General features: G+C 38.2%; 2 protein-coding genes and 1 long non-coding RNA gene across 3 annotated transcripts; 1 reads left to right on the forward strand and 2 right to left on the reverse strand.

Moving 5' to 3' along the window:
* The first annotated feature begins 410 nt into the window (after window positions 1–410).
* LOC126713884 (uncharacterized) lies at window positions 411–980 on the forward strand. The gene is made up of 2 exons (XR_007651481.1): window positions 411–466; window positions 598–980. It is a non-coding gene; the product is annotated as an uncharacterized LOC126713884 (long non-coding RNA).
* An 11,223-nt stretch (window positions 981–12,203) lies between these two features.
* LOC126700064 (uncharacterized) lies at window positions 12,204–12,749 on the reverse strand. The gene has a single exon (XM_050398047.1). It carries the CDS (start codon window positions 12,747–12,749, stop codon window positions 12,204–12,206), a length of 546 nt encoding a protein of 181 aa, XP_050254004.1.
* A 3,435-nt stretch (window positions 12,750–16,184) lies between these two features.
* LOC126713885 (40S ribosomal protein S7-like) lies at window positions 16,185–19,224 on the reverse strand. Its single transcript, XM_050413824.1, has 6 exons — window positions 19,061–19,224; window positions 17,743–17,827; window positions 17,582–17,655; window positions 17,372–17,495; window positions 16,789–16,971; window positions 16,185–16,587 (listed from the first exon to the last, which is right to left on the reverse strand). Exons 2-6 carry the CDS (start codon window positions 17,815–17,817, stop codon window positions 16,468–16,470), a joined length of 576 nt encoding a protein of 191 aa, XP_050269781.1. The 5' UTR covers window positions 17,818–17,827; window positions 19,061–19,224; the 3' UTR covers window positions 16,185–16,467.
* Between the last annotated feature and the right edge of the window lie 4,247 nt (window positions 19,225–23,471).

Genomic DNA, 23,471 nt, shown 5'->3' on the forward strand with positions numbered 1-23,471 from the left:
CTAATTATTCCATTCTTAGAAATTTTGGTTGTGTTTGCTACCCATTGCTAAGGCCTTGCAAGAATCACAAACTGATATTTCATTCCAAAAGGTGCATATTTTTGGGGTATAGTGCTAATCATAGAGGATATAGGTGTCTTGATCCAATTACCAATAGTCTATTTGAGGACATTTGGTGTTTGATGAACTTCAATTTCCTGATCGAAAAGAGAGTCCCAGCGTATTTCATCCTGCTACAACAGATTCTGACCAAGTGAGAGAAATTCCCTGCAATTCCAACTTTATTAATTAAGGTAACCTCTTTTCCTTCAACTACTATTTTACAATTTATTATTACCTTGCCTAATTCACATACAACAACAACTAAGAGTCTTGGACCAAATTCTCCTTTTAACACATGTTGTAACAGGCTCTATAGCTTCTCCACCTCACAATGATCAACCTATGGTTACTCGAAGTAAATCTGGTATTCATTGCCCAAGAACTTGTCCAGTTTATAGAGTTTATTACTTCACTAAACATCCTTTGTGTGCACTACATACTCTTGCAATACCTAGTTACCTACTAAACCCTCTTCTTAAAATTTATGCTGTCAAGTTCAAGGAATGGCAGAAAGCAATGCAGGATGAATTCTCAACCGTGCATGCTAATGATACTTGGAGTCTATGTCCACACCCAGCCAACAAGAATGTAATCCACAGCAAATGAGTTTATTAAGTGAAGCAATGTCTTGATGGTTCTATTGAGAGGTCCAAGGCCTAATTGGTGGCTAAGGGATTCCAACAGCAAGATGGTTTGGATTACCCAAAAAAAAGAACGTTAGTCTTGTTATCAAAAAACAGCAACCATCAGAGTGGTTCTTGCACTTGCAATTCATTTTAATTGGCCACTTAGACAATTAAATGTCTAAAATGATTTCCTCCATGGGACTTTGGATGAAGAGGTTTTTATGGACCAACTTTTGTGATTTTTTTATTCAACATTTCCAAATTATGTGTGCAAATTGAAGAAAGCGATCTATGGTCTCAAGCAAGCTCCACATGACTAGTTTAATCAACTCACATAATCTTTACTCAGTCTTGGTTTCACTGAATCTTATGTTGATGACGGGAACTAGTCTACAATTCATTCATTATCTGATACGTTGCATGATTTGTGATTTTACTATGAAGGATTTAGTTTCTTTGCATTATTTTTTGGGAATCAAGGTTGATTGTGATGCATCCAATTTTTATCTTTCTCAAACCAAATATATAGTTGATTTTCTCCTTTGTTGCAAGATGGATGGAGCTACACCGATGACCTTTAGTTCTAAATTGTCACGAAGATCAGGTGATCCCCTCTCAGATCCAACTGAGTATAGAAGCATTGTTGGTGCACTTCAATACTGTACCTCAACTCAACCAAAAATCAACTTCGTTGTTAACAAGCTCTACTAGTTTATGCACTATCCACGTAGGGTTCATTAGTTAGCAGCCAAGCGAGTTTTGAGATGTCTCAAAGGCTCACTTCATCGTGGTCTCTACTTTGGAAAAGGTTCTTTGACACTAAATGCATTATGTGACTTAGATTGGGCAGGGGGGATGTTAATGAAAAAAGGTCTACTACTGGTTTTGTAGTTTTCCTTGGACCATGTTTAATCTCTTGGAGTGCAAAGAAGCAGGCGGTTGTGTCTCAATCGAGTATAGAATCCAAGTACTGATCCATGGCTATGGTGGCACCGTGGCAGTTGAGTTATATTGGTTTAGAATGTTGCTCAAAGGCCTTGGTATCGCTCTTTCTCACCCTCCTACTCTTTGGTGTGATAACCTTGGTGCCTTGTCTCTTGCTAGTAATCCAGTGTTTCATGCACGCATCAAGCATGTTAAGGTGGATTACCATTTCATTAGGGAAAGGTAACATGCAAAGATATTTTTTCTAAGTTTATCTCTGCCTCGGCTCAACTTGCAGACTTGTTTACCAAAGGGTTGACCACAACCCGATTTCACCCGCTTCATTCCAAGCTTATGATTCATGACCTCCCCATCTTGCATGGGGATGTTAAGGATAAAAATATATATCCAATGTTGCCATCACATCATCATCCACAAGAGCAGATGAAGATGAGTTCGTTAGTGACTCAATATTTTGAAGAGTGTTGGAATAATCTTTATCTAGTGATACATTTTACTCAGCTGTAATTATCTTTTGGTTGTTAACTTATGTTTATTAATTTCAATTGTGTTTATATCTATAAATACCAAACATGGATAGTGGTGGAATACAAGCTGCCACTTTTAATTCAGCAGTATTTTCTTACAAGAAGTTGTTCAATTTATTTTTTCCGATTCAACTTTGATTATATTCGTTACTTCAAGTTTTGATTTGATTACGATTTTGTTGTTAATTTAGTCTCTTTTATCATTTATGCTTCTCTCATTCCTTATGTAAGTGGGTAAATTATCATTAGAGATATTATATTCTAGGAGATTGATCTTCGAATTGGGCGGGTTGGATGTTTAACAACTTGCAATACTATAACTTTGGCACTGAATTAGGGTGTAGAAACTTGTATTAATTGTATGTAACTAGGTCGATAGTTATGAAATTCTTATTTATTTTTAAGGTTGAAGCTTGATATCAAGTATATGCATATATTTTCAAATTGATGAATTATTTTGTGTTTCAATAAAATTTCAAGGTCTTTTTAATTTCCTAGTCTTGAATTAAATTAAGTGATGATTCCATCTTGAATCTCTAAATCTATGGGTGGGTAAATGCATATTTGAGCCTACATAATGAAACAAGATATTAGCGGATGCTAAATATCTCAATTACTTTGGGTTGGTATTGTAAGGACCGAGTTTGAATCCCTGACTCAAAGGATGAACAGGCTCAGGTCCAAAAAGCCCAAAACAATAAATTTATAGAGAATGGGTTGGAAAACTGGGTTATAATGAGTTGGATGGCAAACAAAGTGGATTCCAATGACAAAAACAGAAAAATAGATGGATTTCAACTAAAGAAAGTCGTCCTCGGGCAGGTCCGAGGAGATCAGTTCTTGTATCTTTATCTTAAGTATAATTACAAATTTATTTTCTGATTGCTACAATATTTCTTTTTTAGATTTCTCCCACTTCTCCATGGAGGGTCTCTTACATTATACAGTCCCCTTTGAACGATCTTGGTCCTGCACTTGTTGATCATCTAAGCCACTACTTGAGTGCTTGTCCCATCGGACACCCCTTTAAGCACTCTGTGAGTTGGGGTAGCTAAGGCAGCATTGTTCAGGGGTCTTCTCCACATTAATGTAGCCAGGAAGTTAGCTGTAGAGCATTTAATGCAGTGGTAGCAGCCTTTCCCTAGACATTTTTGGGCTTCCATCCCTCTTGTACGTTTATAATGCACATCCCTACTAGTGGAATTTCCTGGAAGGTCACCTTGAATGATAGGATGTACATTTGACCTGTGCTTGGCCTATCCAAGGAGATAATCCTCCTTGAACCATTTTTCCCAACCTTTTCATTTGCACGTTACTTATGGGACTCTGAACTTAACACCCTTACTACTGCTTATTCGTCCTCAGACCAATTAACGTCCTCGACCAAAGCCTAAGGCCCAATATACAATCTTGGGCCCTTATCCCTACAATAACTCCTCAAAACTCCGGTTTTTCCCTCTTATTAGAGGAGAAAAATGGGGGTTTTGATATTTAAGAGTTAAAACTATTCATCTCTTTGGTTTACACACCTGGGATTACCATTTTGCGTGCCCCATAATTGTTACTGACGTTTCGGAGCCCGAGATGCATCATTAATTGCTCCAGGCGGCGTTTTGTTCCCCGCATCCAACGGTGAGATGCAGATCCTACAGTTGACATTTCTCCTTGAATTTTGAGCGGGATAACTCCCACTCATTCCGCCTTCTATATAAGATACCCAGGGAAATCATTTTTCTTCATTTCACTAGTCTTCAAACTCTCAAGAAATTCTTAGCTTTCAAACCTTCAAGGCTTCCCAGATCTCTAAAATCTCCAAGTCTCTTTCTTTAAGAAATTGAAACTTTTAAGAAGTATCAGAAGCAAAACACGTGCTTATTCTTGTAAGTTTCTTCCTTTCTAGGTTCTTTCCTCCTCGGCCATTCTTCTCGGCCTTCCATTCTTTTTTTCCTTTACTTACGAACTTCACTCACTTCTCTTTAGCTTAACCAAATGGGTAGGTTTAAGCACCTAGAAAATTCTCCCACCACTATGGAGGGCTTTAGGGCTAGGTACCACATCCCACAGGGAGTAGCCCTGCAATAATGTGCCCCAAACCAAATTCTTACAGATAGAAAAGAATGTGAAGTTGTCATTCCTATGATCGCCTTCATCGAGGGAGGAATGACACTTCCTATGGATAGGGTAACCAAAGATTACCTAATCAACCATAGACTGTGTCCGCGCCAGTGCTCTCCCAACCTGTTTAGAGTTTTAGGGAGTGTAGATGTTCTGAATGAGCAGATGAACTTAGTGCTCACATAGCACAACATTGTTCACATGTACAAGTGTCATTCACTTGCCAGCGCGGGATTTTATCTCAAGTCCCAGTCCGACACTGTTAGAATGGTACCATGTCTTCCTAAGTCCAACAAGGGCTTGAAGGATGGTTACCTAATCGCCTCCAGGGATTGGTACGACGGTCTTCACTGCCCAACTCAGGAGGGAGAACCAGGTGGGGTACCCTAGGATTAGGTCCCTTGGCAAGGGATTTAGCCTTTTTAGCTTTACTTCCTTTCAGTTTTAACACTTCGCCTTCCTCTGATGATAATTTTCACCGATCTAACCATGATTTCCTCCTCGGATGTTTTTGCAGATAAAACACACATTGCATCAAGACTCAGCTTGGTCAACATTCCGGGTCTCAACAAGTTGTTGAGGTCGAAGGTATTTATAAGTGAAGATAGGCAGCTGCGAGCCATCCACTTAATTCTCGACTACAAGCCTCTGTCAAGAACATACCAGAATGCGGGCCAAGTGATAAGAGCCGGTGATCCCAGATTAGCCCGCATAGACATTTTTGTGCCTTACTTTTTGGCTTGGAGAGATCTTCCACCAATTGAATTTCCTCTTCAACGCTCTTCCCGAGAAGTAGCTGCTCTGAGGGAGGAAATAGCTTCCTCACGTCTATCTCTTGAGGCCGAGATTGACCGATTCCACTTCGAGGAGGGTGAGAAGGAGCAGGTAGAGCCCATAATCCATCTCCCAAACTCCGAAGAGGAATTAGACAGACACTTTGCCACCCATTCTCCTAAGCTCATCATCACGCGTGTTGATAGCAATTCCATAGAAGAAGAGGAGATGCCGCTGGATAACAAAAAGACAGGGCTACGTGACCTCCTAAAAAACAGGGGAGCGGGTCTTTAGGGCGCCTCGGGATCTAAACCTCCTCCTGCGCTTCCCCCTCCCCCTCTTCCTCCTACGATCGAGCTCAGCCTACTCCCCATTCCCAATTTGACAAAGAAAAGGAAGGAGTAGGAGTTGGAGTTGGAGGAGGGTAAGGTGGTCCTGCAAAAGGGGGCCAAACAACAAAATACGGCCAAGGACAAGCGAGCCTCCTCTGTGGACAGCAGGGAGGAGCCAAGTGGGGCCGAAGTGTGCCAATAACACGTACCTGGGCCCCTCGGTTGGAGTTGGACTTTATTGCTATCCCGTGGAACGCCTCCATCAGGGAGTACCAGAGGGGGCATTTAGCTTACGTTGCCGAAGCCTTAGAGCAACCCCTTCTCCTGCCTAAAGACATGGAAGCTTTAAGGCACGTGAGGCAGCCAAACCTGTTCATGTCCCTGAAAAGGGACCTTGCTATGGTAAGCTCATCGTCCTAATTTTCGATTAGATGTTAAGATGCTTCTTTTGCCCTCTTTTTTTTTTTTCTTAACATGGGATCCCTTTGCCCTTTTTATGAAGATTACCCAGGAGGTCTTTGTGGCCAAGGAATGGGTCAACAATGCCCGGAATAAGGCCAAGGCCGAGGCAAGCCATCGCGCTGAGGCCGACAAGGCTCTTAGCGCAGCTGAACACAAGAATAAGGAGCTCGTCACAAAGTTGGTTGCGGAGAAGAGCTCACGCCTAAGCGTTGAGGCTGGCCTGAAGAACGTAGAGGCCCAAGTTGAGGACCAGCGTAAGAAGCTTCATATCATAAAGATAGAGCTGGCTACCTAAAGGCAACTGGTCTTAAAGCTAAAGGCCGACTTGTAGAAAGCCAAGGAAGCAGCCCAAGCAGTAAAGGAGGTTGCTGAGGCTTCAGAACAGGCGGCTTATGACCGCAGGGTGTAGGAAACCCAAACTCAATTGGCAGAGGAACTGGCGGAGGTGTGCAGAGACTTCTGCAAAGAGGTGTGGGCGGAAGCGCTTAACTGAGTAGGAGTCCCTGCTACCTCCAAGTGGAGACTTGCTGAGAACGTGTTTTATCCTGAAGACATTCAAGAAATTCCAGTGGATCTCCCTCCTCTCTCTGCTCCTGCTCTCCCTCCCTCGGGATAGCCCTCCACCGCCCAGGCCTCTATTCCCCCTCCCGACGTCCACACAGGGCCTGACAAGGCCAATAACCAAAGCCAGAAGGTTAAAGTGGCCGAGGGCAAAGAGGCCGGCCTGGGGGGAGCTCAGCCTGAGGATAAGGGTAAGGAGGCCACAACCCTACCAGAGTGCTGATTCCAAGGCCAAGGATGACCTTCCTATTGCTAAGGCATAGCTTTAGGATCTTAGCGCTTCTTCTCCTTTTTTGTTTTTGTAGTGGTAGTCTATCATTGAATGTATTGTACTTTCATTTTGTCTAATGAAAAGACTTCGCTTTCTACCTTGTGTATCTTTACTTTACGTGTCTTTAACCTCAACAAAGTTGCAGGTAATAGTGAACTACTGCTATTCCTTTAATAAAGGCTAACAATAATACATCACTTGGTAAATTAAATAAATTGAATAAGTGCCAGCAATAAAGAGAATTATCACATACTTGTAAAAAATTAACAAGGCAGGCAACTCTCATTTTGCTTAACACTTAGATAAAAATCCAAGAAACTTAACTTACTTATAGCCAGTGATCCAAGGAATTGGGTATAACCTGGGATCTGTTTGACACTTAGGAAAATAAGTGGATGTCACAAAGTGTTAATCCGCCCAAAGCAGGTGGTCTGAGGAGCTAGGCATGATTAAGGTTCCGTTTGATGCTCAGATAGATGTCATTAAGTATTAATTTACCCAAAGCAGGTGGTCCGAAGAACCAGGCATAGCTAAGGTTCTGTTTAATACTTAGATAGATGTCATTAAGTATTAATTTAACCAAAGCAGGTGGTTCGAGGAACCAGGCATAGCGAAGGTTCTGTTTAATACCTAGATAGATATCCTTAAGTCTTAATTTACCCAAAGCAGGTGGTCAGAGGAACCAGGCATAGCTAAGATTCTGTTTAATACTTAGGAAAATAGCTTAACATATCAATTTACCTAAGCTATGTGGTCCGAGAAGCTAGGCATGACTAAGGTTCTATTTGATACTTAGATAGATATCATTAAGTATTAATTTACCCAAAATAGGTGGTCCGAGGAACCAGACATAGCTAAAGTTCTGTTTAATACTTAAATAAATAGCTTAACATATCAATTTACCCAAGGTATGTGGTCCGAGGAGTCAGGCATGACCAAGGTTCTGTTTGATACTTAGAAAATTGTTATTAAGTATTAATTTACCTAAAGTAGGTGGTCCGAGGAACCAAGCATAGCTAAGGTTCTGTTTAATACTTAGATAGATGTCATTAAGTATTAATTTACCCAAAGCAGGTGGTTCGAGGAACCAAGCATAGCTAAGGTTCTATTTAATACTTAGGAAAATAATTAGAAGTGTTAATTTACCCAAAATAGGTGGTCCGAGGAACCAGACATAGCTAAGGTTCTATTTAACATTTAGGAAAATAATTGGAAGTTCAACAAATAATGTAATACACAAGAAAGTGACAAAGAAGACTTTCATTAATAATAATATCTTTTGAGATTATTTACATTCCAGGGGTGTGGTACAGTCTTTTCCTCTAGATCTTCAAGATAGTACGCACCTATTCTAGCCACTGATGTGATACGATATGGCCCTTCCCAGTTGGGTCCTAATTTTCCCTATGCTGGGTTCTTTGCAGTACCCAAAATCTTTCTTCAGACCACGTCTCCAACTGTTAGTGGCCTTAGTTTTACGTTGGCATCATACCCTTGCTTGAGCTTGTGTTGATAGTAGGCCAATTGGACCATGGCATTTTCTCTTCGTTCTTTAATTAAATCCAACCTCTTCTCCAATAGCCCATCATTGCTGCTTGGGGTGAAAGAGCTTGTTCTCAGTGTGGGGAACCCAGTTTCTAGAGGAATAACAACCTCGGCCCCATAAGTCATTGAAAAGGGCGTCTCCCCTGTGGATCTACGAGGCGTAGGTCAGTATGTCCAAAGGACATGTGGCAGTTCTTCCACCCATTTTCCCTTTGCGTCGTCTAGCCTCTTTTTAAGCCCACTAACTATGACCTTGTTGATAGTTTCAGCCTGCCCGTTCCCTTATGGATATGCCAGGGTGGAATATCTATTTATTATGCCCAGATCACAGCAATACCTCCTGAAGGTCTTACTATCAAACTGCAATCCGTTGTCCGAGATGAGTGTATAAGGGATTCCAAACCGAGTGACAATATTCTTCCAAATAAATTTCTTAGCATCCGCATCTCTGATATTTGCCAAATGTTCCGCTTCAAACCACTTGGTAAAGTAATCTATGCCAACCAACAAATATCTTTTTTTCCCTGCCGCTTTAGGGAAAGGACCTACAATGTTCAATCCCCATTGAGCAAAAAGCCAAGGGCTGAACAGTGGGTTAAGGACTCCTCCTGGTTGATGAATGTTCGGTGCAAATTTTTGACACTGTTCACACTTCTTCACATATTCTTATGCTTCCTTCTGCATATTTGGCCACCAATAACCTTGTATGAGGGCCCTGTGAGACAAAGACCTACCCCCCGTGTGGCTTTCACAAATCCCTTCATGTAATTCTTCTAGGAGAAGCTCGACTGCTTCTGGGTGTATGCATAGTTGATATGGGCCAGAAAAGGATCTCTTGTACAACTTTTAGTCCTCAGACAGAAAAAACTGAGGAGCCTTCCTCCGTACCTTTTCAGCCTCAGACATATCCTCGGATAGGACATCCTCCTTAAGGAACAATACTATGGAATCCATCCAGCTAGGTCCTACCCTAATTTGATGAATGTGAATCACATTGCTTCCTACCTCAATAGGCTTATCTAAGTCTTCCACAAGAATCACCCGAGGAAAACTTTGTGCCGAGGAGATTGCCAGTGTGGCAAGAGAGTCAGAATGTGTATTTCTACTTCTGGGGATTTGTGATAAGTTAAAAGATTCAAATCTTAACTGTAAATGTCTAACCTAGCTCAAGTACTCCTGCATTCTGAGATCTCTGGCTTCTAACTCTCCTTGAACTTGGCCTACAACCAATCTTGAATCAGAGAATATTTCCACTGTTTTTCCACCCATCTTCTGAACCATGATCATCCTGGCCAACAGAGTTTCATACTCAGCCTCATTGTTTGTGGTCGAGAAGCCCAATCTCAAGGATTTCTCAATTGTAATTCTCTCAGGAGATATCAGAACTAGTCCCACTCCAGATCCTCTGTGGTTCGCCGCATCATCAACATATACCTTCCAGGACAAAGGTTCTTGTACAGAGATTGAACCAACCAATTTTTCATCCATGTTCTGCTTCTCCATTCTCTCTTCTAACGAAGTTTCAGCAAACTCAGTCACCAGATCGGCGAGGACTTGTCCATTGACAGAGATGCGAGGCATGTATTTGATATCAAAGGCTCTTAGGATCGTACCCCATTTGGAAATTCTCCCAGTGTAATCAGCGCTCCGAAGTAGAGATCTAAGTTGGAGCTGGGTGAGGACAACAACCGTGTGTGATTGGAAGTAATGAGGGAGCTTACGTGTGGCATGCACCATTGCCAAAATGGCTTTTTCCAATGGTAGGTAATGAACCTCGGCCTCATGTAGTGACTTGCTCACATAGTAAATTGGCCTCTGTACCCCACTATCAACTCGTACCAGCACCAAGCTCACCGCGTGGGAGGCGACAGTAATGTAGGCAAACAAAACCTTGTCCACCTCGAGTCTTGACATAATGGGTGGCCGAGAGAGGTATTCCTTCAGTTGCTGGAAGGCTAAGACGCACTCTTCGTTCCATTCCAACCCCTTCTACTTGTTCAACAATTGAAAGAAGGACCTACACCCATAGTTGTCAATATCGTACAATAAGCAATACGTATCGTATTGTGTGGAAAAAGTTCTGTATCGTATCGGCGTATCATAAGTACTCATGAATCGTACGATACAGTGTGTGTATCGTATGAATTGTATCGTATCGTACGATACATAGACAAATGCATTAAAATGAGATTTTTTGTTAAACTTTGTACTTTTATTTAAATCTAACAAGTTGTTAGACTTGTTTGTAGTAAAAAAGTATTAGTTTACTTAATTTAGCCTACTAAAATAACATATTCATAAATTTTTTTCCCCTCTATCCTACAATTGGACTACACAGTACACACTTACCTTTCACTTTAATATTTAAAAAAAAAATTTAAATTTTTTTTATTTTTATCGTTATTGTTATAAGTCCAAGAAACTAGAATGCCAAAAAAAAAAATAATTTATAAAAATATTATTAAAATAAAAAGAACAAGAAGAGATAGTAAATGTTAATGACGAATAACAATGAAGAAAATTTTAATGAAGAAATAAATTTGCAAAATTATAAACATGATGATAGTGTTGACTTAGATGGGGTTGATTAGGCAATTTGATGAAAATAAATTATTATTTTTTGATCATTTGTAATATATTATCACTTTTGAATTTAAGTAATTTGAATGTGTATGTTATAAACACATGCTAGTTTGATTTATTTAGTTAACTTGCTAAATATTATTACATAAATGATGAATAAATTAGTCATTAGTTGAATACATTCAAAATTTATAATGAGAATACCCTTTATATATGTATATTTATAATTTTTTATAAATTTTATTAAGTGTTTGTATATCTTACGATACACGATACGATACGATACACGATACGAAAAAATTAAAAATTGATTCACGATACGATTCACGTTTTGACAACTATGCCTACACTTGTCGGCTGACCGAGAGATGAATCGGTTTAAAGCAGCAGTCATTCTTGTCAGCTTCTGGACCTCCTTGGGATTCTGAGGTGGTTGTAGACTGTTAATTGCCTTAATTTGGTCAAGATTAACCTCAATCCCATGGTGAGTGACCATGTAGTCCAAGAACTTTCCCGAACCAACACCAAAGGAACACTTAGAAGCATTAAGGTGTAGCTTGTGCCTCCTCAAGACCTCAAATATATTCCCGAGGTCGTTAATGTGCCCGGACTCCATCTTACTCTTGACCACCATGTCGTCTATGTAAATCTCAATGTTTTTTCCCAGTTGAGGCTCAAACATCCTAGTCATCATCCTCTTATAAGTAGATCCCACATTCTTTAGACCGAAGGGCATCACTTTGTAGTGGTAATTCCCGGTTTGAGTGACAAAAGCCGTCTTTTCCTGATTGTCCAAGGCTAGTGGTATTTGGTGGTAGCCTTGGAAGGCATCTAAGAAACTCATCCGAGGATGGCCTACAGTTGCATCCACCAGTTGGTCTATCTGAGGTATAGGGAAAGGGTCTTTTGGACAAGCCTTATTTAGATCTGTGAAATCCACACACACTCGCCATTTCCCATTCTTCTTCTTCACTACCACTGTGTTGGCCAACCACTCAGGATAAAATACCTCCTTGATAGCCCCAGCCTACTTAATCTTCACCACCTCGTCTCTTACAGCATTAGAGTGGTCCTTAAATGAGCACCGAGACGATTGCTTTTTAGGGATGATAGAGGGGTTGACATTCAAATGGTGACATATGAAGCTCGGATCCACCTCGGGAGCTTTGTAAGCACTCCATGCAAACACGTCTATGTTCCTCCTAAGAAACGCTAATAACTCTTCCTTCTCCTGAAGGGGCAGCTAGGCCCAAACCTGAAAAAACTTCTCCGGATCATCCCCTTCAGTAATCTTTTCCAAATCTTCACACTTCGCCTCCTCGGCCGGCCCATCGATAGATAAAACCGGGGTCTTCGATTGCTATGAGCCCCCCTCAGTAAAGGTTGAGGACTCGGCCCCAGGTTGATGCAAAATGGCGGCCACCAAGCACTGCCTAGCCATGGATTGACTCCCAACGAGCTCTTCAATCTGGTCACTGGATGGGTATTTCACCTTCTTATGCAGAGTGGAGGAAACAGCCCCCAGGGCGTGAAGCCAAGGTCTTCCCATGATGGCCGTGTAGGGGGAATAGGCGTCCACCACAATAAAATTCACCTCCACCACTTTTGACCTTGCCTGCACGGGTAGTCTAATTTGACCCTTTGGAATGACTACTTTTCCATCAAAGCTCACCAAGGGCAAATCATAGGCTGTTAAATCCTCGGGCTTCAGGTTCAGCCCTTTGTACAAGTCAGGATACATGATCTCTACCCCACTACCTTGGTCCACCATCACCCTTTTCACATCATACCCTTCTATCCTGAGGGTGATCACTAGAGCATCATCGTGTGGCTGTATGGTTCCCACCTTGTCCTCATCCGAAAAGCTTAACGCTGGTCGGGCCTCCATTCTTGCCCTTTTTGGCATTCTGTAAGATTCCTCAACGGGTAGCTAAGTTACAGACATCACCATGGAAGGCTGCGAGCTAGTTCTCCCAGGAGTAACGAAGATGACGTTGATTGTGCCTAACAGAGGCCTTGAAGAAGCGTTCACCTGAGCCCCTGACATTGATTGGTCCCCCTGCCCGTTGGGTCGTTACAACTGTTGTAACCTTCCCTTTCTAACAAGCTGCTCCAGATGATTCCACAGAATTCTACATCCTCGATAGTATGCCCCCGCTCTTGGTGATATTGGTAGTGGAGGCTCTGGTTGCACCTCGAGGGGTCTCCTCCCATTTTATTCGGTCATCTGAAGTATGGCTCGTTCTTGATTTTCTCCAAGACTTGATGCACTAGTTCTCGAAACACCACGTTAACCGCCTGGGGAGCCGTGGACCCAAACTGCCCAACAAAATCCCTCTAGGGTCTATTATGGTTGTATCGGTCCGACCTGAAATCCTTCCTCCTGAGGGATAGCCTTACCTTTTCCCTTACCTTGTTGTTGGTCCTCCTCGACCCTCTTATACTTATCAATCCACTCCATGAGCTTGCGTACACTGGTGGCAAGCTTCCCAGTCAAGGACTTCCTCAGCCCATGCTCAGTAGGTAGGCCAACCTTGAAGGTTCTAATAGCCACATTATCAAAGTCACCATCTATCTCATTGAACATTTCCCAATATCTATCCGAATATGCTTTCAGGGTCTTCCCCTTCTCGCATGGACATGGACAACAGGGAATCTAGGGGCTGAGGGACCCTACTGTAGGTGATGAAACGGGACCTAAAGGCTTGGGTGAGCTCTTTAAAGGAATTAATGGAACCTGTAGCTAGGCCATCAAACCACCTCATCGCCACAAGCCCTAGACTGGAGGGGAACATCTTGCACACTAGGGCCTCATTTTTGGAGTGCACAGTCATCCTCTGATTGAAATGGCTCACGTGTTCCACAGGGTTAGTTCGACCATTATACATGGTGAATGTGGGCTGGGTGAACCACCGAGGAAGCACCCCCTCCTCTATTCTACGTGTGAAGGGTGACCTAGAGATCTGGTTGAGCGCCTTGCTCATCGCATCGTTTCCCCCGCTTTTAGAGAATGAACTCCTGTTTCTGCACTCAAGGTGGTGATCTTTGACATACGAGAAAGACTCGTTGGGAGGGGTTCTCGATCTGCGTCTATAGCTACCATCATTTTCACCGTCAGAAGAAGAGTTAGAACTGGAAGGAGTTTGTTTTCGCCATTCGTGTCGTGGCTTTCTCTTCAGATGGTCAATCTCCAATTGCAGGGCTCTGGTATCTTCCTCATGAGAGAGGTGGCTCTTCCCCTGGGACTGGCTCCTATTGGTCTATGTAGTATACACACCCCTCCCAATCCCTTCTTCGCTCAAGGTTGACAAAATGGTTTACACGTTGAGACCTCATAGATTCTGCCTGGTGTGGACCTGAACCTACCATATTTGAACGTTAGACTCACTATAACACCAAAAATTCCCACAGATAGCGCCAATTGTAAGGACTAAGTTTGAATCTCTTACCTAAAGGATGAATAGGCTCAAGCCCAAAAAGTCCAAAACAATAAATTTATAGAGAGTGGGTTGGAAAACTGGGCTATAATGAGTTGGATGGCAAACAAAGTGGATTCCAATGACAAGAACAGAAAGATAGATGGATTTCAACTAAAGAAAGTCGTCATCGAGCAAGTCCAAGGAGATTAGTTCTTGTATCTTTATCTTAAGTATAATTACAAATTTATTTTCTGATTGCTACAATGTTTCTTTTTTAGATTTCTCCCACTTCTCCTCGGAGAGTCTCTTACATTATATAGTCCCCTTTGAACGATCTTGGTCCTACACTTGTTGATCATTTAAGCCACTAATTGAGTGCTTGTCCCATCGGATACCCCTTTAGGCTCTCTGTGAGTTGAAGTAACCAAGATAGTACTGTTTAGGGGTCTTCTCTACATTAATATAGTTAAGAAATTAGCTGCAGAGCATTTAATGCGGTAACAATAGCCTTTCCCTAGACATTTCTGAGCTTTCATTCCTCTTGTGTGTTTATAATGCACGTCCCTATTAATGGAATTTCCTGGAAGGTTACCTTAAACGAATAAAACGATAGGATGTACATTTGACTTGTGCTTGGCTTATCCGAGAAGACAATCCTCCTCGGACCACTTTTCCCAACCTTTTCACTTGCATGTTACTTATGAAACTCTGAACTTAACACCCTTATTACTGCTTATTTGTCATCGGACCAATCAACGTCCTCAACCAAAGCCCAAGGCCCAATATACAATCTTGGGCCCTTATCCCTACAGATATTTTCACACATATTAATGCATACCATTTCAACAAAATCCATTTAAGAACAAATATAACAAGTTTGTAACAATGATCTTTGTGACATTTTTAGAATTACATAGACATATTCTATAAAATAATAAGTACCTGTCAAAGGTGAAAAAAAAAAAAACATTGTGACGTGAGTACTATTCCCATTGAAACTTTACCGAATGAGATTTTGAGCATTAATTCTCAAAATATGAGGTAGGATTACTCGATCAGAGTAAGATTCTGAAATAAAGACGATTATTCAATTAAACAAGTGTAGGAAGTCTTTGACTCAAATTCTTTATTAACTAATAGTGAGCCTTTTTTTAGCCTTTTTTTTAATGTAGGATACCGAATTTTGTGACAAAAAAGGTAACCCTTTCATCATGGCTTCATTTGATTTTACATAAACCACCCTTTTTTTTCCCCTTCCTCTTGGTTCTGAAGTAGTGCCGGCAAGATGCAAAAGAGGGAATCACCGAACAAGATGCAAAATCCAGGGATTGAACAACAATTTTTAGGATTTTCTACCCAAATAGTATCAGTATCGACCCAGAGTGTCAAAGGGTAATTAGAACTTAGAAGTAGAGCCAATGAAAATCTTGGGTCTATATTCTTAAATTTTAAACAAATTAGAGCCAATTCTGATTCAATCTACATGTATGTATCATTTAGTTCAATATGCCAATAAATCAAGTCATTTACATAGTAACAGAACACATGAAAATGATTCATATAAATTTGAATAAGCAAGTGCTCAAAGATAACATCATGCAAATGAAGCCTAACTTGATTCTAGATTAGTCCAAACATGGAACTAGAGGGTATAATGATGTATACAACACTGAGGATGAATTAAGGACAAGCACTCGGACACAATGAGTCAAACAAGGTTCCTCAATTAAATTCAAAGATTGCATTTAATTTTCCTTGGGAAAATAAATAAAATAGTGGTTGTGTTGAAGAACCTAATGTACCACATATAAGGAAATCAATCTAAAATTTACCCAATAATTGAAGCCCATACATATATACCAACCAACACTCGCTGCAGCGATTAGTTTGATTCCCATGCAACACAAATATAGACACATTAATAAAACCAACAAGGGATATCAGTTCCTGACTATGACCCCATTAGATAATGGCAGATAAACCGTAACCCAACAAACATTTGATATAATAAGTTCACCAAGCTGAGCTCGCAGAAATTAGGCACATGGAAAAGACATAATTCAACACAAGAGTCTCTTTGGTCCTATGTAAAGACATCAAACCAAATCTCAGTCAAAATTTTTAAACATAATCCTATTCAAAGAAATTATAGAACTCTAAAATAAAATAACAGTGCCAAAACAAAAGCTGATGAATGCAGCACAATCAGGCCTCAGCAATTGGATATTCGAAGACTACATCTTTGCCAGTAAGCTTCCTGTAAACTCCAGCAAATGTTTCCAGCTTATATTCTGTGTTGTTCCTCTCCTTAGGGTCCAAATACACCTGACACCAGGACAACAGACACCATTAACCAATTGCCAACAGCACAAGGTGAGACATACCAACAAAAATATAAGTTTTTTTGGTTATGGTATGATAACTCATTGGGTCATGGACCTACACAGCCTGACCCTACTTCCCATTCTTGTGAGAACTAAAGCCCATTGACAAAACAATGACCAACAGACCAAGGTTTGCAATTACCTTCATTATTTTGGATCCATCAATTCGGTATCTGATGCGTTTCCCAACAATCTCAGCAGGATGCACAATATCCTCTAGCATATTTTCATGGACGGATGTTAGTGTGCGGGTGCGGGGTCGCTGAGCAGCAGATCCTTTCTTTGGAGGGCGAACAATCCTGCGGGAAGCAATCAAAACAACATCCTGCCAAACAGTAACAAGGATCAATTAAAGCATACAAGGTGCGTTAAGTAAGAATACAAAACAAAAACCGCTATTAGAGCAGAGAATGGCAGTTTGATATTGCAAAGATCAAGAACTAATGTGGCACATTATGTATGGAAGTTCAAGACTAAGAAAATAAAAATAAATAAATAAATAAATAAAAACTCACCAAACATATTTCATACACCACAGTACATCTTACGATGTTTAAGATGATTGTTACACCACAAGAACACAACTTACTAATTATTCTGCATTGTAACGGAAGTCACAGGAAAAATACAAATGATTGCATTATGGTATCTCGCTGCCAAGCAAGGACCCAAAATTTGACAACAAAGCAAGCTTTCACTTGGAATAGAATAAAATGACACACTACCTTGCCACTGAATTTTTTCTCCAGCTCCCGAACAAGGCGAAGATGAATCTTGCGGAAAGCCTTCCTCAATCTGAAGGGAACATAGACAACAACAGCCTTGCGATTTCCAGAAACATCCATTTGACTGTTGAATTAAATGGGTTGTCATCATTATTAGTAAAAAAATTCTAACCCATAAAAGAAAAGGAGAGAACTAGTTAGAATACACACGCTGCTGAATTGATGTAGAGATCCTTCAAGTCGCTTTTTAGCTCTTGATTAGTATTCTCCAAATCAAAGAGGTACTGCATCAATATCAAGCAAACATTTAATATATTGAACTGGCAGATATTATGAAACACAAGCTGTAAGAGAGCAGCATAAAAAGTAACCTGTGCAACTGTATCCTCAAATTCAGTGGGCTCAACATCCTTGTCCTTTTGGATCTTCTTCCTTGAGGAGTACATCTTGGCAGATCTGATGCAAGGGCAAGACTCAAAATTTTATGCTAATTCAGGGAGGTATTATGACATAAAAGAAACAAACAATTGAATAGAAGTTATTTTTTAAATTGTAGATAGCACACCCAGTGGTCTTGAACCCATGAACACCACACTTCACCTTGCTCTTACAAGGGGAAGAGAGCCATATATGCTAGAACTCACTGTCCAGTTGAATAGTAATCATTATCCCTATACATTTCTTTACATGTAATCACATCCATACCATATACAGCTTCCAAATCAGTGTTATCCGTTGATGACATTAGATCTCATTCAGAAAGTAGGACATTGTCTACGACTTTTTCTTTTTTCACAAAGAAAGTCCATAAAATGTTCCTAACAGCTTGGTAAATAAATTACAAAAGGTAGCCCAATTAAAATTCAACTCTATCAAAACAGAGAGCTCATTTGCTAAAAAAAATGAAAACTAAGCACTATTTACTCCAATCACACGGACATCTTCAAAATTCATAATCCATGCTCATGGCAGCGAGCAATCCAAAGATACATGAATAGACCAATTAAAATTTTCAGTCTCAAAAGTCCAAACAATAGAGACCTGAGACTAAAATTTTCCAGTCAACCTATTAACATTCGTTGGCCTACTTGAGGTTTTTTTTTTTTTTTTTTTTACTTTTCGTCAATTTACTCGGCAACCAAAATATCAGACGACAGTATAATGGGATCCAAAAAAACAGATTCCATTTGCACAACTAATTGCTTGTTTTTCGTTAAAACTAATTGTTTGGTTTCATTCAAATCGTACAAAAGCCTTTCAACACATTTTTTTTTAACGAATCTCATAGTACCAGCCTCTAAATTGATATCTACGAAGCATCTACTGGCATTTGCATTGTCAAATCAATATCTTATGCACCAAAATCACCCAATACGCATAAACTAGTCAAAAAACAACCACACAACACAAATGATTGTAGCAAAACAGAGCATGTGTTAGCACATATTTCCTGGACTTTTAACATAAAGCAAACCCATTTATCAAAACCATTCAATTTCTTTCCTTCCACTTCCCTAAGCTTTTCAGAGAACATAAATATACTATAAAACCCACACTATCATTTTCACACATACAAAAACAGCACGATCTTTGAATCTGCGATTCAGAACCGAAATAGGAGAAAACAACGAAAACCCAGATGAGAAAAATGAAAAACATGGCTACCCATTTGGTGTTTTGGTTACGTACCGAGAAGTGGAGGCCGAGTCCTGTGAAGCTAAGCTGTGCTGCGCTGAGAGAGTGAAAACCCTAGACTTCGGCAATGAGACAGAGGAGGATGAAAATGTGTATTGTAGGGTTTTATAAGGAGCTCGACCTACTAATGGACGGTAGAGATTGGTTCAAGGGTTTTAAAGGCGCTTCTACACCGTCTGATCTATTTTTTGTTAACTGTGTTTGGTTACGCGAATAGTTGGGGCTTGTTTGTCCATAATTCATAATCCTTGGAGCCGCTGACTCAATCTTCATTCTCCTCTCTTCTCCTTTCTTTTTCTTTTCTTTTCTTTTCTTTTTTTTTTAAATTATTTATTTAAGATTGCTTCTTTTTTAGGTCAAATTTAAATTAAAATTTGATTTTTTTAATAAGTAAAAAAAAAAAAATTAATTGGATACCAATAGCATTGTGACTTAATATTATGGTTTAATCTTCTATGACATAGAAATAGAATTTAAATCCCTATTTATTAAAACAAAACAAATCTCTCGCTGTTGTTTTTGTGAGTAGGTATTAACTTGATTTAGGTGGTCATTTACTGCACTATTATTGATCTTCGTTATTCTGTTTTTTTACAAATTATTTTAATTAAAAAAACTAAAAATATATATTTATTTTGCAGGTTCTACTTTCATTTTTGGATAAAGATTTGCATACTTAACTGCATCAACTCAAGGTTTGTTAACAATTTCTGTAAAAAAAATTTAAAAAAAGTTCTTGTTACATAAAAGTTATATATAAATAGTCAATATAAAAACATTAATCAGATCAATTACTGCTTTGCTACTAATACATGTATTGCACTATTTGTCTAATGTAGATAGTTTTCTTTATGGAATCTATATTTGTTCATTATTCCGTTTACTTGCTAAATAAAAGAAAAAAGAGGAAAAAAAAATGACTCTTTTGTTTTTAGACTATTTTCATTTTAAAAAGTATATTTAACTCAGCTAAGTTTTTATACAAAATAAAATAAATATTTCTTTTAAATAGTTGGAACATATTGTTTATTGCGATTGTTATACTCATTATAATTGTTTTTACTTTTTAGTTGTTTTTCCAATAATTCATTGTGAGAAGGTAAAATATTTCTTTTAAATGGTTGGAAGGTAAAATATTTGTTTTCAATCATACAACCTGCCCTTGAATGTTTTGTATCTATAAAAATTCTTCTCTTGGCTTCAACTCAAACTTTTCTCATAAACAATACTACTTTTGTTAGTGGGAAAGAAAGGAAAAACAGCTACCGTACATCATTTGTAAAGGAAAAACCAAACAGCTCGGCAACCCAATATGTTCTATGTTAGACAACACCTTTAAGATAATATACCCGACTGTTTTGTTCTTATTACATAATCTGAATCTAAATTCCCAAATTTTTGAATGTTTACGTAAATTTATGATCTTTTTCACTCATTTTTATTGTGTCCATGCTTTAATTTAAAAGATATTGCATTAAACGATGTCGTTGGGTTATTTTGGCATTTTAAAAGGTGCAGGAGTGGTGGAGAAAGTAGAAGTAGAGGTGGAGACAAAGGAATGTAAGTATGAGGAATTAGTTAAAGCCCTTGAAAACTTTGAAAACAAGTATTATATCTTTCTATTCTTTTTGTTTGTTTATCTAATTCTCTGACTGGATTGAAAAGAATTAGATTCCTATAGGTGTATAAGATTTGTTAACCCTAACAAACTTTAGTAGTTTTGGAAATCCTTAAACATTTTTGGCAGTTATAAATAAACAGTTAAGTTCTTTCTCAACCTAATATTTTAATCTATTTCGATTTTTATAATTTTGGGTGTGTTATTGATGGTTGATATATGTGCCAATTTGTTTGGTCTGTTATCCGCTCATCCTATAACTCCCTTGATATCCTTTCTCCAGGAGGTATAAAACAACACAAGAAAGCTTGGTGAGCTAAAACTTTTAGAGTTACTTCCTTTCCAATTGAGTCTAAAATCTTAACAATTTATGCTAGGTTTGTTAATTCTGCTTCCAACAATCTCCCTCTATGTTCTTGATATTTGGTTCTTCATTTTTTGAATTTTAATTATTTTTATTTTGCTTCATTTATCTCTCTTCAAATATTACGATTATTTGTTGGTGATATTTCTGCATTATGGTGTTTTTAAAATAAAGCTGTTTTGAATCAATTTGTATCTATGCTAATGGTGTATATATTGAGAATTTTAATAATAAAGGCATGCAAGATTTTGATAAAATCATGAATCTTAACTTTTGTTGAGGGCTGCAAAAGTAGGAAATGAAAATTCTAGAATTCTACTTTTGTCTGCACAATTTTGCAAGGCAGGAAGCTTATGATGGGGGAGCTTTAGTTGTAGAGCACAGAGAAGAATGAAGCAATCCAAGAGAGACTCTTTGTGATACAGTCTAGAGTCAACAACAGTATGCTTGCACCTGTTTTCTCATATTTAATATAATAACTTAAACAAGTCTTATGAAGAAAATTATTTTTATTGATAAAATATAATTAGTAAAGCTACCCCGAGCAATTTAATAAGATTTTGTTGTTGATTTACAAAACTCTTTGAATATTATGATCATTTGTTATTAGTGCATATCATATATTTTACTTTTTGTTAGTGTTTCTTTTAAATGTGATATGTAATCTTTTGATTTGAAATTTTACCCTTTTTGTTGTGAAGGCAATAACCAGTGATAGAACATCATATTATTTTTCATCTACTCAAATTGTAAATCACAACAACAAAAAGTATGTAAGCTTTTGCCTAGAATGAACATTGTAAATTGCTTCAAATGAGCAATAATTTTCTTTGTTGGCAGATTAAGAAATATTTGACAAGGTCACTATATATATATATATAGAGAGAGACACACACACACACACCTACCTTGGTTGACCAGCTCAAATCCTAATGAAATTTGTATATTCCTTTTTGTGTGAGTTATTCTTTAAAATCCAAAGCGAAAAGGTTCATTTAAGTTGACTAAATTTCTCTCAACCCGACAAAAAATGCATTTAATTTGATTAAAAAATATATTTAGCATTTCTAAGAACTTTCCCGTGCATCACACGAGTTAGCAACTAGTAATCCTTGGAGCCGCTGACTCAATCTTCATTGTCCTCTCTTCTCCTTTCTTTTTTTTTTTTTTTTTTTTTTTAAATTATTTATTTAAGATTGCTTCTTTTTTAGGTCAAATTTAAATTTAAATTTGATTTTTTTAATAAGTAAAAAAAAAAATTAATTGGATACCAATAGCATTGTGACTTAATATTATGGTTTAATCTTCTATGAAATAGAAATAGAAATAGAATTTAAATCCCTATTTATTAAAACAAAACAAAACAAAATTTAATTGACTTCTTAGTTTTATATATATATATATATATATATATAAATAAAAGTGATGTCCAAACCTTTTTTTTTTTAAAGACTTAATTAAAATAAATTTCTTATTTGAAAGTGTTTTTCTAGTCAACCATTTATCATGGGTTTGGTAATAGTACCAAAGACACATTTTATAAATTTCTCAGCAATAATGTACAATAAAATGCATTTTCCGAAATGCAATTTCCTTATGGTTTGGCAAGTTTTTCGATTTCCCTTATTTTAAACTTATTTGAAGAAATAACATTTTTTGGATCTCATCTCTTGAAAATACGAGTCTCGACATAGAACTCACAAGATCCACTAAGAAAGAAATTCAAAAATGATTAAGATGGAATATTTCATGGTTCATTATAAAGATAACTCATAATGTTATACTCCATTTGTCACCCTTGAAACTCATCATCGTGACAATCAAATAGTCACATGTAACCAAAGCCATAGCAATTGTTGTGAAACCATCCACACCTACCTAGATCTAGCAAACTCAAATTGATCTTGCAAAACTAACCTAATCCATATCCAATAAACCATCCACTCTTTCTACATCTTCCATTGCTGCGTGGATCCGCATTTTTCATTACCCAATTAGAGATCCTCGAGAGATGATGTGTTGATCATGTGTGCATGTGTATGGAGTCGTCACTTATTTTGTTATAGAGAATTAAGAAAACCGCCATTAATTTTTTTTTTTTATTAAATAATTTCATCAGTGAATGATAAGGAGAAAATTTGTATGGTTTCGGTCTTAGATACAATCTAAGAAAAGGAAAAATTACATTACTTTGTTTCCTAATTACAATCTAAGGAGACAAAATGACAAAGACTCAATCTATGAACTCAATGTTTGAATCTGGAGGCTAGATTACGAAAATGGAAAAGTGTTAGACATCCATTTTGCTTGACCTGTAGATCGATCTTAAGGAAAGTGATGGCTATGTTATGTTATGCACTATTCATCCAACCTGTCATTTTGGTATCCATTGATTGACTTTAAATATGTTCATCATGTAATAT

The sequence above is a fragment of the Quercus robur genome, chromosome 2 (genome assembly GCF_932294415.1).
Source record: "Quercus robur chromosome 2, dhQueRobu3.1, whole genome shotgun sequence".
In the NCBI taxonomy this organism is placed as follows: Eukaryota; Viridiplantae; Streptophyta; class Magnoliopsida; order Fagales; family Fagaceae; genus Quercus; species Quercus robur.

Excerpts from the sequence above, each read along its gene's own strand:
- LOC126700064 (XM_050398047.1), bottom strand. The coding sequence starts at position 12,749 with ATGCCAAAAAGGGCAAGAATGGAGGCCCGACCAGCGTTAAGCTTTTCG.
- LOC126713885 (XM_050413824.1), bottom strand. The coding sequence starts at position 17,817 with ATGTACTCCTCAAGGAAGAAGATCCAAAAGGACAAGGATGTTGAGCCC. Across the intron at positions 16,972-17,371 it reads AGAAAAAATTCAGTGGCAAG|GATGTTGTTTTGATTGCTTC; the intron begins GTAGTGTGTCAT and ends ACTGTTTGGCAG. Across the intron at positions 16,588-16,788 it reads ATGGATCCAAAATAATGAAG|GTGTATTTGGACCCTAAGGA; the intron begins GTAATTGCAAAC and ends TCCTGGTGTCAG.